This window comes from Oncorhynchus mykiss, chromosome 22 (genome assembly GCF_013265735.2).
Source record: "Oncorhynchus mykiss isolate Arlee chromosome 22, USDA_OmykA_1.1, whole genome shotgun sequence".
NCBI classification, from domain to species: domain Eukaryota; kingdom Metazoa; phylum Chordata; class Actinopteri; order Salmoniformes; family Salmonidae; genus Oncorhynchus; species Oncorhynchus mykiss.
Window position 1 is genome coordinate 50,622,577 of NC_048586.1, and position 18,615 is coordinate 50,641,191.

Genomic DNA, 18,615 nt, shown 5'->3' on the forward strand with positions numbered 1-18,615 from the left:
TCTCCTACTGCCTCAGTGGGCCACACAGCCTGACACAGCCACATCACAAGACCTCAGACCCAACTAGGGGAGGGAAATTATCCATAACAAAAAAGGAAAATCATTTTAAGAGGATTTAAGATCTGGAGCAGAGGTCTCCAATATTTATATGAGAGGATTGTTTGTCAGGGCAGAGATTATACTTCCATAGAGGGAGCTAGAAAGCTATGAGACGGGGAACACTGACTAAACAAACTGACACACACACACACACACACATACACATACACACATACACACACACACACACTGACAAAACGAGCTGACACACACACACACACACACACACACTGACTAAACGAGCTGACACACACACACACACACACACACACACACTGACTAAACAAACTGACACACACACACACACACACTGACTAAACAAACTGACACACACACACACACACACACACACTCAGAGCTGTGGAGAAGGAGTGAGATTAGGCAACTGACCACCAGAGGGCGGTAAAACATCAGTATGTTCCTAAGACACACATTACAATCCAAATCTATTCTATTGTGACGCTTTCATCACTATAATAACAAACAATCCCATACAGCATACTGCAAAAGATGTAGCCAAGGACCCTCGGCAGGGGTCGACGACAAGGATAACAACTAGTCTAGATTGAGATGCATGATGAAGGTGCTTTGAGAAGGTTTCCACACCGGGGTGGAGTCGGTAGCTAGGTGTGACTGGAATCCGAGGTTACCATGGAAATGTAGGGTTCCACGCTGTGCCTGTCGGAGCTGAATGAACGGGACTGACATGCGATGCCTTGTGGCCTTAATAGCTTCCTTTTATTCTATCTACCCAGAACTCCCAATGTCCCAGCCACTAAGCACTCCACCACATGCTAAAATACAACTAACATTACCATGTGTGTGTTTCAGATGGAGCAGCTGTCAGACGAGGAGCTGGACCATACAGAGGGAGGAGGAGAGGAGGAGGACAGTGATAAAGAAGATCAGGATCTAGACCAGATGTTTGGAGCCTGGCTGGGAGAGCTGGATAAACTCACACAGGTAACTAACCCTATCCCTGGCTGGGAGAGCTGCATAAACTCACACAGGTAATTAACCCTATCCCTGGCTGGGAGAGCTAGATACACTCACACAGGTAACTAACCCTATCCCTGGCTGGGAGAGCTGGATTACCGCGACTCGCACAGGTCGGCTCACCTCGCCTCGCACAGGTCGGCTGGAAATGTCAGTTATGATTTCCAAAATACATTTGGTTGGTTGTGTATGACCTTTATTCTGTATTTACTAAACTGATTTATATTGTAATTGTATTATTCCAGGTCACCATTATATACCACCAGGTCACCATTATATACCACCAGGTCACCATTATATACCACCAGGTCACCATTATATACCACCAGGTCACCATTATATATACCACCAGGTCACCATTATATACCACCAGGTCACCATTATATATACCACCAGGTCACCATTATATACCACCAGGTCACCATTATATACCACCAGGTCACCATTATATACCACCAGGTCACCATTATATACCACCAGGTCACCATTATATATACCACCAGGTCACCATTATATACCACCAGGTCACCATTATATACCACCAGGTCACCATTATATACCACCAGGTCACCATTATATACCACCAGGTCACCATTATATACCACCAGGTCACCATTATATACCACCAGGTCACCATTATATACCACCAGGTCACCATTATATACCACCAGGTCACCATTATATACCACCAGGTCACCATTATATACCACCAGGTCACCATTATATACCACCAGGTCACCATTATATATACCACCAGGTCACCATTATATACCACCAGGTCACCATTATATACCACCAGGTCACCATTATATACCACCAGGTCACCATTATATACCACCAGGTCACCATTATATACCACCAGGTCACCATTATATATACCACCAGGTCACCATTATATACCACCAGGTCACCATTATATACCACCAGGTCACCATTATATACCACCAGGTCACCATTATATACCACCAGGTCACCATTATATACCACCAGGTCACCATTATATACCACCAGGTCACCATTATATATACCACCAGGTCACCATTATATACCACCAGGTCACCATTATATACCACCAGGTCACCATTATATACCACCAGGTCACCATTATATACCACCAGGTCACCATTATATACCACCAAGTCACCATTATATATACCACCAGGTCACCATTATATACCACCAGGTCACCATTATATACCACCAGGTCACCATTATATACCACCAGGTCACCATTATATACCACCAGGTCACCATTATATACCACCAGGTCACCATTATATATACTACCAGGTCACCATTATATACCACCAGGTCACCATTATATACCACCAGGTCACCATTATATACCACCAGGTCACCATTATATACCACCAGGTCACCATTATATACCACCAGGTCACCATTATATACCACCAGGTCACCATTATATACCACCAGGTCACCATTATATATACCACCAGGTCACCATTATATACCACCAGGTCACCATTATATACCACCATGTCACCATTATATATACCACCAGGTCACCATTATATACCACCAGGTCACCATTATATACCACCAAGTCACCATTATATACCACCAGGTCACCATTATATACCACCAGGTCACCATTATATACCACCAGGTCACCATTATATACCACCAGGTCACCATTATATACCACCAGGTCACCATTATATACCACCAGGTCACCATTATATATACCACCAGGTCACCATTATATACCACCAGGTCACCATTATATACCACCAGGTCACCATTATATACCACCAGGTCACCATTATATACCACCAGGTCACCATTATATACCACCAGGTCACCATTATATACCACCAGGTCACCATTATATACCACCAGGTCACCATTATATATACCACCAGGTCACCATTATATATACCACCAGGTCACCATTATATTATATATTTTTTTCTTCTCCAAGATCGCATAGCAGTTCAGACGTCTTTTGTCCTCGTCTTGTCGTGTCCTGTATATATATATATTTACAACTTTTTTTCACATACATTTTATTTTTATTTTCCATCAACTCATCTTCTAAACACTCTCCTGCAACCAGCCTCACCAATTTATATTTATAAAAAGTATTATTTACCTCAGATCTGCAATCCTTCAGGAAGCTAGCCAGAAACTCCAGGAGGCTGGCCAGAAACTAGCCAGAAGCTAGCCAGGAGCTAGCCCAGAAGCTAATCAGAAGCTAACCACGGTTTGTGGTCATCGGCTGTCCTTTAGTTCGAAAATCTATCGAAAATCTATCGCCAGTTTTGTACGGCGCAGCGCGGCTCGGGAAACGGAACATACCGGACCATTTTTTTTCTCTCCATGTCCCTGGATTTCAACTGCTCTCTGGACGTTCATACCCGGATCTCACAGCTAGCTAGCTGCTATCCGTGTGACAGTCGGCTTTCGTCGATTCCGGAGCAAACATCGATTGTTCCGGTGCTAGCCAGCTCCGTCAATCACGCCTGAGTTCCATCATTCACTCCTGGGCTGCAGTCACCTATCCGGACCCGTTTCACTGCCTACGCGGAGCCCCACCGGGCCTTCACAACCGGACTGCCGACGTTATCTACCTGAAGGAGATCCGGCTGGCTCCTCTGTCGCGACGTTACCGGAACGCCCATCTGCGGCCCGCTAACCGTTAGCTGTCTTTCCGGCTGCTATCTGAATAGACAATCGGACAATTTATTTATTTGAATTATTATGTTTTCTTCTCGGGCCTCTATAACTATATCTATTGTTCTTATTTTTGTTGTTGTGTGATTTGGATTAATCCCCTCTACCACACGGAACCCCACTAATCTACTGACCGAACGCAAGAGGTGGCTAACAACAGACTCCATCCTATGCTAGCTTGCTACCGGTTGGCTTGGCTAGCTGTCTAAATCGCCGTGACCCTAAACCAACCTCTCCACTCACTGGACCCTTTTGATCACTCGACTAAGCATGCCTCTCCTTAATGTCAATATGTCTTGTCCATTGCTGTTCTGGTTAGTGTTTATTGGCTTATTTCACTGTAGAGCCTCTAGTCCTGCTCACTATACCTTATCCAACCTATTAGTTCCACCACCCACATATGCAATGACATCTCCTGGTTTCAATGATGTTTCTAGAGACAATATCTCTCTCTTCATCACTCAATACCTAGGTTTACCTCCACTGTATTCACATCCTACCTTACCTTTGTCTGTACATTATACCTTGATGCTATTTTATCGCCCCCAGAAACCTCCATTTACTCTCTGTTCCAGACGTTCTAGACGACCAATTCTTATTGCTTTCAGTCGCACCCTTATTCTACTCCTCCTATGTTCCTCTGGCGATGTAGAGGTGAATCCAGGCCCTGCAGTGCCTAGCTCCACTCCTATTCCCCAGGCGCTCTCTTTTGACGACTTCTGTAACCGTAATAGCCTTGGTTTCATGCATGTTAACATTAGAAGCCTCCTCCCTAAGTTTGTTCTTTTCACTGCTTTAGCACACTCTGCCAACCCGGATGTTCTAGCTGTGTCTGAATCCTGGCTTAGGAAGACCACCAAAAATTCAGACATTTTAATTCCAAACTACAACATTTTCAGACAAGATAGAACTGCCAAAGGGGGCGGTGTTGCAATTTACTGCAAAGATAGCCTGCAGAGTTCTGTCCTACTATCCAGGTCTGTACCCAAACAATTTGAACTTCTACTTTTAAAAATCCACCTTTCTAAAAACAAGTCTCTCACCGTTGCCGCCTGCTATAGACCACCCTCTGCCCCCAGCTGTGCTCTGGACACCATATGTGAACTGATTGCCCCCCATCTATCTTCAGAGCTCGTGCTGCTAGGCGACCTAAACTGGAACATGCTTAACACCCCAGCCATCCTACAATCTAAACTTGATGCCCTCAATCTCACACAAATTATCAATGAACCTACCAGGTACCTCCCCAAAGCCTTAAACACGGGCACCCTCATAGATATCATCCTAACCAACTTCCCCTCTAAATACACCTCTGCTGTCTTCAACCAAGATCTCAGCGATCACTGCCTCATTGCCTGCATCCGTAATGGGTCAGCGGTCAAACGACCTCCTCTCATCACTGTAAAACGCTCCCTGAAACACTTCAGCGAGCAGGCCTTTCTAATCGACCTGGCCGGGGTATCCTGGAAGGATATTGACCTCATCCCGTCAGTAGAGGATGCCTGGATATTTTTTAAAAATGCCTTCCTAACCATCTTAAATAAACATGCCCCATTCAAGAAATTTAGAACCAGGAACAGATATAGCCCTTGGTTCTCCCCAGACCTGACTGCCCTTAATCAACACAAAAACGTCCTATGGCGTTCTGCATTAGCATCGAACAGCCCCCGTGATATGCAGCTGTTCAGGGAAGCTAGAAACCATTATACACAGGCAGTTAGAAAAGCCAAGGCTAGCTTTTTCAAGCAGAAATTTGCTTCTTGCAACACTAACTCAAAAAAGTTCTGGGACACTGTAAAGTCCATGGAGAATAAGAACACCTCCTCCCAGCTGCCCACTGCACTGAAGATAGGAAACACTGTCACCACTGATAAATCCACCATAATTGAAAATTTCAATAAGCATTTTTCTACTGCTGGCCATGCTTTCCACCTGGCTACTCCTACCCCTGTCAACAGCACTGCACCCCCAACAGCAACTCGCCCAAGCCTTCCCCATTTCTCCTTCTCCCAAATCCATTCAGCTGATGTTCTGAAAGAGCTGCAAAATCTGGACCCCTACAAATCAGCCGGGCTAGACAATCTGGACCCTTTCTTTCTAAAATTATCTGCCGAAATTGTTGCCACCCCTATTACTAGCCTGTTCAACCTCTCTTTCGTGTCGTCTGAGATTCCCAAAGATTGGAAAGCAGCTGCGGTCATCCCCCTCTTCAAAGGGGGGGACACTCTTGACCCAAACTGCTACAGACCTATATCTATCCTACCATGCCTTTCTAAGGTCTTCGAAAGCCAAGTCAACAAACAGATTACCGACCATTTTGAATCTCACCATACCTTCTCTGCTATGCAATCTGGTTTCAGAGCTGGTCATGGGTGCACCTCAGCCACGCTCAAGGTCCTAAACGATATCTTAACCGCCATCGATAAGAAACATTACTGTGCAGCCGTATTCATTGATCTGGCCAAGGCTTTCGACTCTGTCAATCACCACATCCTCATCGGCAGACTCAACAGCCTTGGTTTCTCAAATGATTGCCTCGCCTGGTTCACCAACTACTTCTCTGATAGAGTTCAGTGTGTCAAATCTGAGGGTCTGTTGTCCGGACCTCTGGCAGTCTCTATGGGGGTGCCACAGGGTTCAATTCTTGGACCGACTCTCTTCTCTGTATACATCAATGAGGTCGCTCTTGCTGCTGGTGAGTCTCTGATCCACCTCTACGCAGACGACACCATTCTGTATACTTCCGGCCCTTCTTTGGACACTGTGTTAACAACCCTCCAGGCAAGCTTCAATGCCATACAACTCTCCTTCCGTGGCCTCCAACTGCTCTTAAATACAAGTAAAACTAAATGCATGCTCTTCAACCGATCACTACCTGCACCTACCCGCCTGTCCAACATCACTACTCTGGACGGCTCTGACTTAGAATACGTGGACAACTACAAATACTTAGGTGTCTGGTTAGACTGTAAACTCTCCTTCCAGACCCATATCAAACATCTCCAATCCAAAGTTAAATCTAGAATTGGCTTCCTATTTCGCAACAAAGCATCCTTCACTCATGCTGCCAAACATACCCTTGTAAAACTGACCATCCTACCAATCCTCGACTTTGGCGATGTAATTTACAAAATAGCCTCCAATACCCTACTCAACAAACTGGATGCAGTCTATCACAGTGCAATCCGTTTTGTCACCAAAGCCCCATACACTACCCACCATTGCGACCTGTACGCTCTCGTTGGCTGGCCCTCGCTTCATACTCGTCGCCAAACCCACTGGCTCCATGTCATCTACAAGACCCTGCTAGGTAAAGTCCCCCCTTATCTCAGCTCGCTGGTCACCATAGCATCTCCCACCTGTAGCACACGCTCCAGCAGGTATATCTCTCTAGTCACCCCCAAAACCAATTCTTTCTTTGGCCGCCTCTCTTTCCAGTTCTCTGCTGCCAATGACTGGAACGAACTACAAAAATCTCTGAAACTGGAAACTCTTATCTCCCTCACTAGCTTTAAGCACCAACTGTCAGAGCAGCTCACAGATTACTGCACCTGTACATAGCCCACATATAATTTAGCCCTATCAACTACCTCTTTCCCAACTGTATTTAATTTATTTATTTATTTTGCTCCTTTGCACCCCATTATTTTTATTTCTACTTTGCACATTCTTCCATTGCAAAACTACCATTCCAGTGTTTTACTTGCTATATTGTATTTACCTTGCCACCAAGGCCTTTTTTTGCCTTTACCTCCCTTCTCACCTCATTTGCTCACATTGTATATAGACTTGTTTATACTTTATTATTGACTGTATGTTTGTTTTACTCCATGTGTAACTCTGTGTTGTTGTATCTGTCGAACTGCTTTGCTTTATCTTGGCCAGGTCGCAATTGTAAATGAGAACTTGTTCTCAACTTGCCTACCTGGTTAAATAAAGGTAAAATAAAATAAAAAAATAAAAAAATTATATATACCACCAGGTCACCATTATATATACCACCAGGGCACCATTATATACCACCAGGTCACCATTATATATATATATATATATACCACCAGTTCACCATTATATACCACCAGGTCACCATTTTATATATATATATATATATATATATATATATACCACCAGGTCACCATTATATACCACCAGGTCACCATTATATACCACCAGGTCACCATTATATACCACCAGGTCACCATTATATACCACCAGGTCACCATTATATATACCACCAGGTCACCATTATATATACCACCAGGTCACCATTATATATACCACCAGGGCACCATTATATATACCACCAGGGCACCATTATATATACCACCAGGGCACCATTATATACCACCAGGTCACCATTATATATATATATATATATATACCACCAGGTCACCATTATATACCACCAGGTCACCATTATATATACCAAGAGGTCACCATTATATACCACCAGGTCACCATTATATATACCACCATAATTTGTAAATAAATTCATTAAAAATCCTACAATGTGATTTTCTGGATTTTTTTCTTCTCATTTTGTCTGTCATAGTTGAAGTGTACCTATGATGAAAATTACAGGCCTCTCATCTTTTTAAGTAGGAGAACTTGCACAATTGGTGGCTGACTAAATACTTTTTTGCCCCACTGTATAATAATGCAAGTATAAATTACCAAAGTTATGGTAGATTACCATAGATTTTCTGTTAATTACCTGAATTACTGAAGATTCAGGTAACTTTGGTAAATGACCTGTAGCTTTGTAACCCGAACCACGATAACCAGTAAATTCAATGTAATATTTTACATATTTAACAGAAATTACCGTAACCAAACATTCTAGATTACCGGGGAAATATGGGCATTAACCGTAATTTGTGGAATTGATGTGGAATTGATAAACATTGACAGAGGGCTAACAATTCACAGATGTCAGTGAGCTAGTAGAGAAGACGTCCATTCACGATTCCTCTGTCCCCTGTACAGAGTCTCGATGATGGCTTCACAGAGACTGTAAAGAAGGCCCCTCAGAAAGCCCCTCTCAGACAGGAGACCAACATGGCTAACTTCTGCAACCGCTTCTCCATGTACAACATTAACGGTAAATATAAGTTTTATATATATACACACACACACACACACACACACACACACACACACACACACACACAGTGCCTTCAGAAAGTATTCAGACCCCTTGACATATTCCACATTTTGTTGTGTTACGGCCTGGATTCAAAATGTATTACAATAACCCATAATGACAAAGTGAAAACATGTTTGACATTTTTGTTAATTTATTGAAAATGAAATTCAGAAATATTTCATTTACATAAGTATTCACACAGTATTTGCACATTTATTATGAAAATAATTCTTCAAGCTCTGTCAAGTTGATTGTCGATCATTGCTAGACAGCCTATTTTCTCGTCTTGCCATAGATTTTCAAGCCGATATTAAGTCAACTGTAACTAGGTCACTCAGGAACATTGTACGTTGTCTTGGTAAGCAACCTGTGTGTTGTGGGTTATTGTCCTGCTGTATGGCGAATTTGTCTGCCAGTGTCTGTTGGAAAGCAGACTGAACCAGGTTTTCCTCCAGGATCTTGCCTGTGCATAACTATTCTGTTGCTTTTTATCCTAAAAAGCTCCCTAGTCCTTGCTGCTGACAAGCATACCCATAACTTGGTGCAGCCACCACCATGCTTGAAGATATGAAGGGTGATAGTCAGTGATGTGTTGTTGGATTTGCCCCAAACATAACGCCTAACCCTATTCAGGACATAAAGTGATTTTTTTTTGCCTCATTTTTTGCAGTTTTACATTAATGCCTTTTTGTAATCCGGATGCATATTTTGGAATATTTTTAGTCTGTACAGGCTTCCTTCTTTTCACTCTGTCAGTTAGGTTGGTATTGTGGAGTAACTACCATGTTGTTGATCCATCCTCAGTTTCCTCCCATCGCAGCCATTAAACTCTAACTGTTTAAAAGTCACCATTGGGCTTATGGTGAAATCCCTGAGTAGTTTCCTTCCTCTCTGGCAACTGAGTTAGGAAGGACGTCTGTATCTTTGTAGTGACTGGGTGTATTGATACACTGAGTTAGGAAGGACGTCTGTATCTTTGTAGTGACTGGGTGTATTGATACACTGAGTTAGGAAGGACATCTGTATCTTTGTAGTGACTGGGTGTATTGATACGCCTGTATCTTGGTAGTGACTGGGTGTATTGATACTCCATCCACAGTGTAATTAATAACTTCACCTTGCTCTGAGAGATATATTCAATGTCAATTTATTTTTTAACCTATCTACCAATAAGTTCCTTTTGCGAGGCATTAAAAACACCTCCTTGTGGATGAATCTGTGTTTAAAATTCACTGCTTGACGGAGACATACAGATAATTGTGTGTGGGGTAAAGCGATAAGGTAAGTCATTCAGAAATCATGTTAAACACTTATTGCACACAGTCCCACTTATTATGTGAATTGTTAAGCAAATGTGTACTTTATGCATCCCAAAGCAAAGTAGTTGAATATTTAGACATTTCAGCTTTTCATTATTTATTAATTTGTAAAAAATGTGTAAAAATATCATTTTGCTTTGACATTATGATGTGTTGTGTGTTGTGTTGCTCAGTGACAATCTCAATTTGATCTATTTTTAATTCACAACAACATGTGGAAAAAGTCAAGGGGTGTGAATACTTTCTGAGATCACTGTGTGTGTCTACATGCATACATACATACACACACACACACACACACACACACACACACACACACACACACACACACACACACACACACACACACACACACACACACACACACACACACACACACATATATACATACACACATACACACATACACACACACACACACACACACACACACACACACACACATAAATACATACTCATTTCAAGGGATTTTATTTTTACTATTTTCTGCATTGTAGAATAATAGTGAAGACATCAAAACTATGAAATCATGGAAACATGCCGTAACCAAAAAAGTGTTAAACAAATATATTTTAGATTAGATTCTTCAAATAGCCACCCTTTACCTTGATGACCGCTTTGCACACTCTTGGCATTCTCTCAACCAGCTTCATGAGGTAGTCACCTGGAATGCATTTCAATTAACAGGTGTGCCTTCAGTTCATTTGTGGAATTTCTTTCCTCAAGGCGTTTGAGCCAATTGTGTTGTAACAAGGTAGGGGTGGTATACAGAAGATAGCCCTATTTGGTAAAAGTCCAAGTCCATATTATGGCAAGAACATTTCAGATAATCAAAGAGAAACGACCTTCCATTATTACTTTAAGACATGAAGGTCAGTCAATACGGAACATTTCAAGAACTTTGAAAGTTTCTTCAAGTGCAGTCGCAGAAACCATCTAGTGCTGTGATGAAACTGGCTCTCATGAGGACCGCCACAGGAAATGAAGACCCTGAGTTACCTCTGCTGCAGAGGATAAGTTCATTAGAGTTACTAGCCTCAGATTGCAGCCAAAATAAATGCTTCACAGAGTTCAAGTAACAGACACATCTCAACATCAACTGTTCAGAGGAGTCTGCGTGAATCAGGCCTTCATGGTTGAATTGCTGCAAAGAGACGACTACTAAAGGACACCAATAATAAGAAGAGACTATCTTGGGCCAAGAAACACAAGCAATGGACATTAGACTGGTGGAAATCTGTCCTTTTGGTCTGATGAGTCCACAGCATTCTGCAGCGATACACCATCCCATCTGGTTTGGGCTTAGTGGGACTTTCATTTGTTTTTCATCAGGACAATGACCCAACACACCGTCAGGCTGTGTAAGGGCTATTTGACTAAGGAGAGTGATGGAGTGCTGCATCAGATGACATGGCCTCACCCGACCTCAAACCAACTGAGATGAGTTAGGACGAGTTGGACCGCAGAGTGAAGGAAAAGCAGCCAGCAAGTGCTCAGCATATGTGGGATCTCCTTGAAGACTGCATTCCTCATGAAGCTGGTTGAGAGAATGCCAAAAGTGTGCAAAGCTGTCATCAAGGCAAAGGGTTGTTTACTTTTGAAGAATCTCAAAATATAAAAGAGATTTTGATTTGTTTAACACTTCGTAGTTTTTGATGTCTTCACTATTATCCTACAATGTAGAAAAGAGTCAAAATAAAGAAACCCTTGAATGAGTAGGTGTGTCCAAACTTTTGACTGGTCCTGTATATGCACACACGGTATAAGTCAAAAGTTTGGACACACCTAGTGTGTGTGTGTGTGTGTGTGTGTGTGTGTGTGTGTGTGCATCAGTGATGACATCAGCTGTGGTCCCCCAGGGGTCCATTCCTGGTTCTATTTTGTTCTCCCTTTGTATGCAAAGGCAAAATCATTAGTGAAAATCTGTAGCTGAACAAGACCCATGACTGGGTTGATGTGGATGTTTTCCTCTTCTTCCAGAGGCTCTAAACCAGGGTGGAGACGGTGTCGACCTGGATTCCCTGATGGCAGACCTGTGTTCCATAGAGCAGGAGCTGACCACCACCGGCAAGCCAAACGCCAAGCTCCGCCATAAACCCACCGCCGGGCACAGCAGCAAGGGGCACGGTGGAGCTGGAGGGAGTGGAGGAGGCACCTCCAGCAGCGGGGACAGTACCTCCTCCAGTACCCGGGCCTCACCGGCCTCTACGGTGGCCGCTCGCCACGGGCGCCCCATGGCTTCCAACCTGTCCCTGGATGATATCACGGCCCAGCTGGAGCAGGCGTCTCTCAGTATGGACGAGGCTGCTAGACAGAGCTCCCACTCCCTGGCCAGCGCCTCTTCCAACTCCACCTACTCCACCATGCGGAGGCCCGCCTCCCACCATCACACACACCGCCGGACAGGCTCGGTGGGGACGGTCAGCGAACACGAGGTCCGGTCTTTCTCCCTCTCGTCTCGGTCGTCGGTGAACTCTGCTTCGGCCAGCAGCATGGATTCTCTGGATAGGCCCTTGGAACAGGACGGGGCCACTCCTACACAACAAGGACCCAGTCAGGGCCCCCCAGGCAACACCGAGGTAGGCTGCACACACCCTAAATCTAATCCATACACACTAAGTAAGTACTGGTTTACCTCACTGCTTTTCTATCTAGTGATACATTTACAGGTTAACCTCACTGCTTTACGGCTCGAAGGACCATGACAGAAATGAAGCTACTTTAACTATACTAGTGGTATAGGGTTATGAAGTAGCTTGACAACAAGCGGCTGTTAGATTAACTAATTTCCCTTTGGGGATTAATATGGCTCCATCTCACAGAGCCGTGTGGAGAGTGTGTGGAGAGTGTGTGGAGAGTGTGTGGAGAGTGTGTGGAGAGTGTGTGGAGAGTGTGTGATCACTGCAGTGGAAAGTTTCCATTCAATAAAATATGCAGATTTTCCCACGAGATGTTTCCTTCAAATTTTACTTTTTGTGGATAAAAGGTTTTGTTTGTGATGAAAACCACTTTTGTGCTTACTGAATAAAAAAAAACATATACACATACAGTACCAGTCAAAATTTTGGACACGCCTACTCATTCAAGGGTTTTTCGTTATTTTTTTACTATTTTCTACATTGTAGAATAATAGCGAAGACATCACAACTATGAAATAACACATATGGAATCATGTAGTTACCAAAAAAGTGTTAAACAAATATATTTTAGATTAGATTCTTCAAAGTAACCACCCCATATCATTTTCATTAGTTTGTTATAAGTAAAAATTAAAAACAATGCGTGGGACAGTGGGAGTGGCCATGTGCTGAATGCAGGGACAGTGGAGTGGCCATGTGCTGAATGCAGGGACAGTGGAGTGGCCATGTGCTGAATGCAGGGACAGTGGAGTGGTCATGTGCTGAATGCGTGGACAGTGGAGTGGTCATGTGCTGAATGCAGGGACAGTGGAGTGGCCATGTGCTGAATGCAGGGACAGTGGAGTGGTCATGTGCTGAATGCAGGGACAGTGGAGTGGTCATGTGCTTAATGCGTGGACAGTGGAGTGGTCATGTGCTGAATGCAGGGACAGTGGAGTGGTCATGTGCTGAATGCGTGGACAGTGGAGTGGTCATGTGCTGAATGCAGGGACAGTAGAGTGGTCATGTGCTGAATGCAGGGACAATGGAGTGGCCATGTGCTGAATGCGTGGACAGTGGAGTGGCCATGTGCTGAATGTGTGGACAGTGGAAGTGGCCATGTGCTGAATGCGTGGACAGTGAAGTGGCCATGTGCTGAATGCGTGGACAGTGGAGTGGCCATGTGCTGAATGCGTGGACAGTTGAAGTGGCCATGTGCTGAATGTGTGGGCAGTGGGAGTGGCCATGTGCTGAATGCAGGGACAGTGGGAGTGGCCATGTGCTGAATGCGTGGACAGTGGGAGTGGCCATGTGCTGAATGCGTGGACAGTGGGAGTGGCCATGTGCTGAATGCAGGGACAGTGGGAGTGGCCATGTGCTGAATGCAGGGACAGTGGGAGTGGCCATGTGCTGAATGCAGGGACAGTGGGAGTGGTCATGTGCTGAATGCAGGGACAGTGGAGTGGCCATGTGCTGAATGCGTGGACAGTGGAGTGGTCATGTGCTGAATGCAGGGACAGTGGGAGTGGTCATGTGCTGAATGCAGGGACAATGGAGTGGCCATGTGCTGAATGCAGGGACAGTGGAGTGGTCATGTGCTGAATGCGTGGACAGTGGAGTGGTCATGTGCTGAATGCAGGGACAGTGGAGTGGCCATGTGCTGAATGCAGGGACAGTGGAGTGGTCATGTGCTGAATGCAGGGACAGTGGAGTGGTCATGTGCTGAATGCAGGGACAGTGGAGTGGTCATGTGCTTAATGCGTGGACAGTAGAGTGGTCATGTGCTGAATGCAGGGACAGTGGAGTGGTCATGTGCTGAATGCGTGGACAGTGGAGTGGTCATGTGCTGAATGCAGGGACAGTAGAGTGGTCATGTGCTGAATGCAGGGACAATGGAGTGGCCATGTGCTGAATGCGTGGACAGTGGAGTGGCCATGTGCTGAATGTGTGGACAGTGGAAGTGGCCATGTGCTGAATGCGTGGACAGTGAAGTGGCCATGTGCTGAATGCGTGGACAGTGGAGTGGCCATGTGCTGAATGCGTGGACAGTTGAAGTGGCCATGTGCTGAATGTGTGGGCAGTGGGAGTGGCCATGTGCTGAATGCAGGGACAGTGGGAGTGGCCATGTGCTGAATGCGTGGACAGTGGGAGTGGCCATGTGCTGAATGCGTGGACAGTGGGAGTGGCCATGTGCTGAATGCAGGGACAGTGGGAGTGGCCATGTGCTGAATGCAGGGAGAGTGGGAGTGGCCATGTGCTGAATGCAGGGACAGTGGGTGTGGTCATGTGCTGAATGCAGGGACAGTGGAGTGGCCATGTGCTGAATGCAGGGACAGTGGAGTGGCCATGTGCTGAATGCAGGGACAGTGGAGTGGCCATGTGCTGAATGCAGGGACAGTGGAGTGGCCATGTGCTGAATGCAGGGACAGTGGAGTGGCCATGTGCTGAATGCAGGGACAGTGGAGTGGCCATGTGCTGAATGCAGGGACAGTGGAGTGGCCATGTGCTGAATGCAGGGACAGTGGAGTGGCCATGTGCTGAATGCAGGGACAGTGGAGTGGCCATGTGCTGAATGCAGGGACAGTGGGAGTGGCCATGTGCTGAATGTGTGGACAGTGGTAGTGGCCATGTGCTGAATGTGTGGACAGTGGTAGTGGCCATGTGCTGAATGTAGAGACAGTGGAGTGGCCATGTGCTGAATGTGTGGACATTGGTAGTGGCCATGTGCTGAATGTGTGGACAGTGGTAGTGGCCATGTGCTGAATGTAGAGACAGTGGAGTGGCCATGTGCTGAATGTAGAGACAGTGGAGTGGCCATGTGCTGAATGTAGAGACAGTGGAGTGGCCATGTGCTGAATGTGTGGACAGCGCAGATTTTCCTGTTAAATTTGGAATTAAATCTGCACCTCTTGAATGTTGAGTTATTTGACAAAAGGTAAGTGTCATAGAAACTGCAGAAATGGATCTTTTTGATACGATATAGAAATCTGAATGTTTTACCTGCATGTGACTCTTCTGGAGGATTTGATACAGTGACGCTGCTTTCCATGCATCCGTCAATGTACATGAAGAGATGGGGAGCATCTTGTAAATCTGACCACTGATAACGTTGTCATCGGACTATTGTCAATTTAATCTCGTCTTTAGGCTGTCTTATTATGTGTGAAATTAGTTTAGTTTCCCCCCTCGCTCGTCAACATGGATCGAGTCAAGGATATTTTTGGCATGATTCTAAAAGCCTACTGTAGCTTGTTTTAGTTTCTCTTACAATAAATGTGATTAGCAATAGAGATATATGTTAAATAAAACAGTCACTTAACAGATTCGTTTTTACAAATTAAAACGTGAAAAAGAACGGTATCGACCCGCAAGGCGCACGGTCAAATTATTAACATGAGGACTAACGCTGGCAGAACACTCTCACCATTACTCTGTTGTTGTTCTGAATTCAAATCATCCTCTTCAACCTCCTCGTCATGTTGTTGCCAGAGAATTTCTATATCATAAGCCGCATCAAATGTTGCTTTAGAGAATTTTGGCAGTACTCACAACCGCATATGACATGTAACCGTTCCAGCCCAGGACATCTGGCTTCTTCCTCTAACCGTTCCAGCCCAGGACATCTGGCTTCTTCCTCTAACCGTTCCAGCCCAGGACATCTGGCTTCTTCCTCTAACCGTTCCAGCCCAGGACATCTGGCTTCTTCCTCTAACCGTTCCAGCCCAGGACATCTGGCTTCTTCCTCTAACCGTTCCAGCCCAGGACATCTGGCTTCTTCCTCTGACCGTTCCAGCCCAGGACATCTGGCTTCTTCCTCTAACCGTTCCAGCCCAGGACATCTGGCTTCTTCCTCTAACCGTTCCAGCCCAGGACATCTGGCTTCTTCCTCTAACCGTTCCAGCCCAGGACATCTGGCTTCTTCCTCTAACTGTTCCAGCCCAGGACATCTGGCTTCTTCCTCTAACCGTTCCAGCCCAGGACATCTGGCTTCTTCCTCTAACCGTTCCAGCCCAGGACATCTGGCTTCTTCCTCTAACCGTTCCAGCCCAGGACATCTGGCTTCTTCCCCTGACAGTTCCAGCCCAGGACATCTGGCTTCTTCCTCTAACCGTTCCAGCCCAGGACATCTGGCTTCTTCCTCTAACCGTTCCAGCCCAGGACATCTGGCTTCTTCCTCTAACCGTTCCAGCCCAGGACATCTGGCTTCTTCCTCTAACCGTTCCAGCCCAGGACATCTGGCTTCTTCCTCTAACCGTTCCAGCCCAGGACATCTGGCTTCTTCCTCTAACCGTTCCAGCCCAGGACATCTGGCTTCTTCCTCTAACCGTTCCAGCCCAGGACATCTGGCTTCTTCCTCTAACCGTTCCAGCCCAGGACATCTGGCTTCTTCCTCTAACCGTTCCAGCCCAGGACATCTGGCTTCTTCCTCTAACCGTTCCAGCCCAGGACATCTGGCTTCTTCCTCTAACCGTTCCAGCCCAGGACATCTGGCTTCTTCCTCTAACCGTTCCAGCCCAGGACATCTGGCTTCTTCCTCTAACCGTGCCAGCCCAGGACATCTGGCTTTTTCCTCTAACCGTTCCAGCCCAGGACATCTGGCTTCTTCCTCTAACCGTTCCAGCCCAGGACATCTGGCTTCTTCCTCTAACCGTTCCAGCCCAGGACATCTGGCTTCTTCCTCTGACCGTTCCAGCCCAGGACATCTGGCTTCTTCCTCTAACCGTTCCAGCCCAGGACATCTGGCTTCTTCCTCTAACCGTTCCAGCCCAGGACATCTGGCTTCTTCCTCTAACCGTTCCAGCCCAGGACATCTGGCTTCTTCCTCTAACTGTTCCAGCCCAGGACATCTGGCTTCTTCCTCTAACCGTTCCAGCCCAGGACATCTGGCTTCTTCCTCTAACCGTTCCAGCCCAGGACATCTGGCTTCTTCCCCTGACAGTTCCAGCCCAGGACATCTGGCTTCTTCCTCTAACCGTTCCAGCCCAGGACATCTGGCTTCTTCCTCTAACCGTTCCAGCCCAGGACATCTGGCTTCTTCCTCTAACCGTTCCAGCCCAGGACATCTGGCTTCTTCCTCTAACCGTTCCAGCCCAGGACATCTGGCTTCTTCCTCTAACCGTTCCAGCCCAGGACATCTGGCTTCTTCCTCTAACCGTTCCAGCCCAGGACATCTGGCTTCTTCCTCTAACCGTTCCAGCCCAGGACATCTGGCTTCTTCCTCTAACCGTTCCAGCCCAGGACATCTGGCTTCTTCCTCTAACCGTTCCAGCCCAGGACATCTGGCTTCTTCCTCTAACCGTTCCAGCCCAGGACATCTGGCTTCTTCCTCTAACCGTTCCAGCCCAGGACATCTGGCTTCTTCCTCTAACCGTTCCAGCCCAGGACATCTGGCTTCTTCCTCTAACCGTTCCAGCCCAGGACATCTAGCTTCTTCCTCTAACCGTTCCAGCCCAGGACATCTGGCTTCCTCCCCTAGGGGGATCGTCTGAGACCAGCCATCCGGACACCTGATGAAACTGGCTTTGCAGAACCAAAGGATTTATATCTCAGAGAAGCTCATATGCCAGTTCATCGTCCTCTCCAGGATCTAGATAATACTGAGCCTAGTATATTTTAGAAGTGTGAGGCGTAAAGGCCTATAGTTGTTGAAGCCAATTACAACAATGTCGACTGTCACTCCAAACATATTGAGCAACAGTTTTTTTGTTCTCCGCTGTTGCCATGACTCGTTACTGTAGCC

At 45.8% G+C, this 18,615-nt stretch overlaps 1 protein-coding gene across 4 annotated transcripts in view; it reads left to right on the forward strand.

Moving 5' to 3' along the window:
• Positions 1-18,615, forward strand: part of LOC110502196 (ras-associated and pleckstrin homology domains-containing protein 1) — a 166,092-nt gene that overhangs the window by 78,827 nt on the left and 68,650 nt on the right. For all 4 annotated transcript variants that reach the window (XR_005038903.1, XR_005038902.1, XM_036959495.1 and 1 more), the window contains exons 3-5: positions 931-1,062; positions 8,779-8,893; positions 12,238-12,836. Coding sequence is in view for 2 of the 4 variants with exons in the window: in XM_036959495.1 (XP_036815390.1) it covers positions 931-1,062; positions 8,779-8,893; positions 12,238-12,836 (846 nt within the window). In the remaining 2 variants the exon portion in view is untranslated. The remainder of the gene's footprint in view (positions 1-930; positions 1,063-8,778; positions 8,894-12,237; positions 12,837-18,615) is intronic.